The sequence below is a fragment of the Leishmania braziliensis genome, chromosome 8 (assembly GCF_000002845.2).
Source record: "Leishmania braziliensis MHOM/BR/75/M2904 complete genome, chromosome 8".
Taxonomy (NCBI): domain Eukaryota; phylum Euglenozoa; class Kinetoplastea; order Trypanosomatida; family Trypanosomatidae; genus Leishmania; species Leishmania braziliensis.
Genome location: NC_009300.2, coordinates 249,144 through 255,644, shown reverse-complemented (window position 1 = coordinate 255,644; position 6,501 = coordinate 249,144). Strand labels below are relative to the sequence as shown.

Here is a 6,501-nt window from a genome sequence, read left to right as displayed (position 1 = left end):
AGGGGCGCACACTCCACGTCCGCCAGCAGCGGATCGAGAGGAGGCGTGCGTCAGCCAGGACACAGGCGAGAAGCAGCACAGGGAGGCGCGCTACAGAGGCTCTCTGAGGTACCCACAGCTATGCGGGGGATGCAGTCGAGGTGCGCAACCGCAAGCACAGCCAGCTGCGGAGACACAGCAGGACACGAAAAGCACGCCGAGAGCAGTGCGTCGAAACGAAAGGGGGAGGGGCGCGGGGGCTGAGGCGAACGCCCGTAGTGCACCCTCACCCCTCCTGCCCTGCCCGCACATCAGCTCCGCCAGTCCCACTATGAGGATGTCCTTGTAGAGGTGCCTCGTTGCCGTCAACCCTGTCTCTCCTTCTCTTTATGTTCATCCTGTCACTTCTGACTCTTGTTCTCCGTCTCTTTTCCATTCTCACCTGAGCCGCTGTCCTGGCACAGGAACAGCAAGACGGGGATGTTGAGGATATCCAGCAGCCAGACGAGTACGAGGAGAACGAAACCAGCGCCATACGTGTAGAATTCCTTTATCGGCTCGCAATCAGGGCCCTCATTCTTGTGGTATGCCACCGCCATGCAGGCCCAGACAATCCACAGGGTGACAGCACCGACGCTGTTCAGTGCCAGGCAGACCCAGCGGAGCCGACGGCAGCAGAAGAGCATAATGACGCCCAGGAGGAACGCCGCAAGGTACACGAAGATGGAGATCACAGCGAACGCCTGGGCAGCGCGGAAACGGTCGCGACGTGTGGGGCATAGAGCCCACTCCGCGTCCGATGAGCTCTCGTATGCGAGGTTGCTGCACACAACCTTAACACCCCATAAAGTGATGCAGTGATTGGGAAAGAATGAACGAACACTACCTATTCTAAACCAATACATGTCGATTGGCGTGGCCACCAGCACCAATAAAAAGGCGACGAACTGCACGACCACGTAGATGAGGAGGCCGATACTCCACGCCATCTTCGCAGGCGCTCCACAGTAGACTGGGGAAGGCGAGGCAGTGGTGGGCAGCAGAGTGCGCGACGCGGGGGTCGAGAGCGCGCAGCTGAGCGGAGGAGGAGGAAGCGGGGGAATGCGGGTGAGTGTGCAAGAGCGGTGGCCCTCACCAAGAAACAGCTCGAGTGTTGCTGGTTGTGTTACTGCGTGTGTGCGTGTTGGGAGGGGCAGGAGTGGAGGAGAGAGGGAAAGAGGTGACGGAAAGAGGAACGGGGCGAGGAGCAGATGGGGGTGCTAGACCTGCATGGCGGGTGCGAAGGAGGGGCGGCGGCGCTGCCACCGGCCAATACCGCCTCATAGCTTCCGAGAACAATGGACACATCGGCAGCCGCGGGAGAGGACACGCCGGCACACACAAGCAGAGGCACACAGAGACAACATAGTGGCAGTCACACGCGGCACCACCACGGTCACCGCTGCGAGAAGCAGCAGACACCTCTGGCGCCGCGTCGTCACCGAGCACGGCACCAAGCAGAGAGAGCGAGGTCGCCGGCACAGCGGCATCGCTGGGCGGGGAGGGCGGGGAGTGTGTGGGGGGGGCTCCGCTCCACCTGCGCACGCCGCCATGAGCACGCGCTCGCACAGGCCCCGCCACCCGCCCTCGCATCACCACCAGCGCATATACCCCCACGCGCCGCCAGTCAGCAGCCCCTCGACGTGGAGTAAAAAGTTTACTGGGAAACATCCACGCGTCAGCCACACGAGTACACAACACACTGTCCTCCAGCGCAGGGCTGCGCCGCACCGTCGCAGCATAATGCAGGAACCATGCAGAGGGCAAAGCCCGGCGGCCGCACGCCAGCGCAGCTGCGCCCCTGCACACCCGCAGGAAGCTAACGCCGTGGCGCAGGCTCAGCACGAGCAGTACGCCCTCCCTCAGCACGGCGCTGCAGGGATGCGCCGCGTCGAGCCGATGTAGCACCCGCCGAGCCACATTCGCCTCTCGGTCGCGCGACACACCGTGCCGCACCACCCCATCGCACCTCCTGCAGAGCGCACTGGTCGCGATTCGGCAGCTGCGTGAGCGTCCTGGCGGCGACCGTCAGCAGATACGCGCGCTGCTGCGTGCGACAGTCCGTCGAGTTCCACCCAAACGCGAGGGCAATTCGGAGGAGCGCCATGGACGCTCCCACCACACCGCCGTGCTGGGTGCCGCTCCCAAACGGGGCTCGGATTCCCGCAGTACCACCATCCCCGCGGAAGCAGCCGTGCCAGGCCTGTGCCTGTCGAGCAGCACGCCCCCCTCCATACTGCCCGTTGCCGTTGACGCGCACCGCCACATCATCCAACACGCCTCACACAGTCGGCGAGAGAAAGAGGGGCGGCGGCTGAGCAGCGTACGCCGTTCCAGCGATCCTGACCTTCACGCCGACGCCCGCGATGGGTGCAGCATTGGCGCTCGCGCTCTTCCCCCAAAAATCACGCACCGCCATGCCGCGTGTCATGGCCTTGGCAGTGGCATCCGTGCCGCTCCAGCGAGACCAGCCGTGGTGCGCGAGCCACCATTGTGCACGCTAGCAATGCAGCGCTGCCTCGCCTGTGGGTGCAGCTCGTGCACGCTGAACACCAAGAGTGAGGAGTGCAGACGCGGCAAGCAGCAGTCGTGCCACACGCGCAGGAACGCACCTCGCTTCCGGTGCATACGCACGCCCCCCGGTGCCCCCCACACGGTAGAATAGCAGCGAGTCCTCGAGGCACTGCCCCAGCAGCCCCAAAGCGACCCCAGGCTGCTGGAGTCGCCCTTCATTGTTGCCTCCCTCTTACGCATTTCTCGGTCTGCGCGCTCCCCGTAGCAATGCACAGTGCCGCCGCTCTCCCAGACACCCCCTCCCTCCCCCACACGCGTGCATGGGTGGGCTTGCTCGGCAGGGGGAGGAGGGGCCCAGGCCGCATAGTCCGCACACGTGTCCGCACCACCAACAGAGCAACAGAGTGGGAGAGCGAGAGGGCACCGCTAGTGCGGACGGGGGCGTGGAGGCGCTCGCTGCCTATGCCGTGCCCATCCTTGGCTAGGCCCATAAAGGAGGCTCGGGCGCAGCGGCAACAGCACCACACCGCCACTCCCCCGCCGCCAGCAGCCAAGGCACATGCAGTCACCCCCACGCCGATGCCCAGAGAGGGGCAAGCGAGCCGTACGTTGGCAGCAGCCAGCGGCGCGCAAAGTCGGTGGACACACACACACACCCTCAGCTGCCTGCCTCCGCCCAGTCGCCCGCGCCGTGCTGTACGCCGTCTTACAGCAAGCAGGCGGCGGCCGTGTGTAGCACTCGGCTCCTGAAGTGCCAGGCATCCTGCACAGGGTTGTAGAGGACCACATCGCGCAGTGAGGGGTGGCTGAGGCTGCTGCCGTCGAGGCCCTCGTGCCGGCCTTCGCCGTATGGCCGCTGCGCCAGACGCTTTACAGCCGTCTTGAGCTGCGCGTCATCGCCCCACGCCGCCTGCAGCTGGCGCATCGCCCTGAGCAGCCGCTCGCTCGTGTACTCCGCCGGCGACACACGGCGCTGATGAGCAGCCGCAAGCAGCTCGTCCAGGTCGGCGCGGCTCGTGCCCACCGTATCCAGAAACGCCTCCGTGTCGAGGGCGTCGAGGCGATGCTGGATGTACTCGTGCGCCTGCGAGCGGCTGAAGTTGGGGACCGTGTAGAAGTCCAACCGCGGCAGCAACGTGCTCGTCACGGTTAGCGCCTCAAGGGGCACCTCCACCACGACGTGGCACATGCGGCGCTCGCACGCCAGCGCCAGTGCCTCGCTGTACACACGTGCCAGGCTGTCCGCCTCACGCAGCCTCAGCACAATCACGGGTGTCTTTCCACCCATCATGGACTTGGCCCTGCAGCATGCCTCGGAGATGAAGTCGAGCGCGTCGCCGCAGGCCTCCACGTGCGGCACACCAAGGGCCTTAATGACGCTGCGCAGCGGGTCCTCCATCACGCGCACGTCCACGACCACGACAGCCATGCCCTCCCCGCGCATTGCAGCGCGGCACAGCGAGCTCTTACCACACCCAAAGGACCCGGTGATCACCACAATGCGAGGGTGCGCTGTGTCCAGCTGCTGAAACACTGGCCGAATCCAGCGCTCCAGTGCCTCTCGGCGAGTCTGCCTGGACAGCTGGTGCGCCGCGTCGGCGGTAGTGGACGCTCCGGGAGGTGCCTCCTTGCAGAGCGTCCTCACCGCAAAGCGCATCTGGTAGGAGCGCTGGTGTGTCAGGTGGTTCCTGTAGTTCCACCCAAACAGCGAAAACGCGCCGCAGAAGGCGACGCTGGCGGAGAGGATGCCGGCGTACTTGGCCGCCATGTATCGCCGGTCCCGCTCCTTCACGCGCTCCGAGTAGAGGCTGCGCATCTGACGGTGGTGGTCGCGCTGCCACTCCGCCTTCTCCATGAGCGACATGCGGGAGCGCTGGGACAGGTGCGCCAGGAGGTGGGTGTCAGAGGCCTCCAGCAGGTGCAGACGCTCTGCCCGCCAGCCGCGATGGTACAGCATGCACGCGGTGCTCTCCACCTCGTCGGCCCCCGAGAGCCCAGCGGAGCGCACCCACTCGGCGACCTGCAAGTACTCGGGGTGGCGCACGAACTTGCACACGCCCTCCGTCACGGCTATCCTCTCCGGCGGGACCCCCAGGTCCACCCTATTGTTCTCCAGCAGGACGCCGAAGGTGCCGTTCAGGTTCACCCGCACAACGAAGCCACACATCAAGAAGCCGCGGCCCGGCGCATCGTCCACGGCCCCGCCGCCCTGCTGTGGCAGCGGCGTCGCGCCCTCGCGCTCGTAGGCCACGTAGACACGCGACCCCAGCGACACGGCGGGCGGCGGTGGGCTGTCCCTAAAGTCCACCGCGAACACAAGAGGCGACAGCTGTGCGACCACGCGGCCAACGGCCACGGGCAGCCGGCGCGGCGAGGACGGCACGCCCGGTTCCGCAGGCGCGTACGCAGCAATGCGCAGCCCCTCCAGCCCCGGTTGGGCAAACGCCGACCGCCTCACCGCCGGCAGCAGGCAGCAGCGCGTTGCCGGGCCCAGCATGACCGACACGTCAGCGGGGCGCAATGACGGCGACTCAAGCGCACAGCGCACGCTCCCGCAGCAGCCTGCCCCTCGCGACTTTCCAGCCGCAGCGCCGCAGAAGCGAAGGGTCGAGAGGGGAGGGGTGGGGAAACAGACGGACGAGGACGGCGTCAAAGCGTGCGTGCCTTTGCGAGTGGGTGGGCAGGGGGTGGGTAGGCGCGAGCCACGCCGCTCCTCCTCACCTGCAGCACTGCCGCCCGCAGAGGCCCCAGGACACCAGCCAAGCGCACACGTACAAGCGGCGAAGCCGAGGTAGGGGAGCGGAGGCGGTGCCGTCGCGCTGCCGTTTTGTGTTGTTTTTGATCACGTCTTTCAGCCCGCCTTCACCGAGATGTGTCGGGCTGCACGGCGCGGTCCGTCCTGAGCCGACAGCCAAACGACACACGCGGTGGGAGAGGTGGGGGGCGGGTGTCCGCCTGGCGTGCGGCCAATACGGCGAGGGAGTGTCAGGGGGAGGCATCGCAGCAGCAGCGCGTGGGCCCAGAGAGAGAGAGGGGAAAAGAGCAGAGAAAAGGGTGACGCGAAGGACAGCGAGAGGGAAACGACGCATCCAGCGCGACAGCGGCGGCGCATAGGGGGGCTGCGCCGAGGACGCACCCGTCCGCCTCCACCCCCACCACCTTCCGCACTACGGCCTCTGGCGTCAACGTAACGCGCTGGCCCTCACCTCCTGCCGAGGCGCGCGGAGGACTGCGTGTGTGGGGGGGGCAAAGGGTGGGTGGCAGTAGGTGAGAGCCAACAGAGCACACCTACGCACCTGCCAGCGGGCGAGGGAAGGGGGCAGGAGAGGCCCGCCAGCGCCGCTCCCCGCGCACCAGCTACCGCGGCAGCAGCCTCTCCGGCCTCACTATACCCCAATCCGCCCCCTCCCACCGTGCTCAGCGCCACGTCGTAGGCACGTTCTTCGTGCATGGCGGAGCAGGCAAGGTAAGCAGCGAGAGAGACCCACACGGGAATGGGGGCCCAATGGCAAAGGGGAAGAGGGGCGAGGGCGATGCAGCGAGGTCACGAGGTGTCTGGCCAGTCCTCCACCACGATGTGCGCTGGCATCGCATCTCCTCCTCCGGCATTCATCGCCATGGCCTGCTCGGCTCCAGGCCGGACTCGCGGGACGCCGGGTCGGCGGCTCATCACACTCACCACAGCAGCCGCATCGTGCTCCCATCCTTTGGAGGGCTACAGGAAGCCACAAACGAGGCGCTAGGCATCAGCAGCGACGCATCGCTCCAACCGCCCTCCACCCAAGACACCTGACCCTGACGCCTCAGCAAGCGGCACGGCATTGGCAGGGACAGAGGGGGGATGCCAGGCTTCCGCACCCGAGTCGGTGGGCGGTGAGCCTCCGATTCCGCGCCGACACGCTCCCCCGTCAACCCGCGTCGCGCAAGAAAAGAGGGGCAGCCGCGGCACACCGCACGCGGCAGCGTGGG

General features: G+C 66.6%; 2 protein-coding genes across 2 annotated transcripts; both read right to left on the bottom strand.

Annotated features, from left to right (window-relative positions):
• Positions 1-380: 380 nt before the first annotated feature.
• On the bottom strand, positions 381-968 carry LBRM_08_0670 (amastin-like protein; the record flags this gene model as incomplete). The annotated part of the gene is made up of 1 exon (XM_001562076.1): positions 381-968. One exon carries the CDS (start codon positions 966-968, stop codon positions 381-383), a length of 588 nt encoding a protein of 195 aa, XP_001562126.1.
• A 2,270-nt stretch (positions 969-3,238) lies between these two features.
• LBRM_08_0660 (putative tuzin) lies at positions 3,239-5,029 on the bottom strand (the record flags this gene model as incomplete). Its single annotated transcript, XM_001562075.1, has 1 exon — positions 3,239-5,029. One exon carries the CDS (start codon positions 5,027-5,029, stop codon positions 3,239-3,241), a length of 1,791 nt encoding a protein of 596 aa, XP_001562125.1.
• Between the last annotated feature and the right edge of the window lie 1,472 nt (positions 5,030-6,501).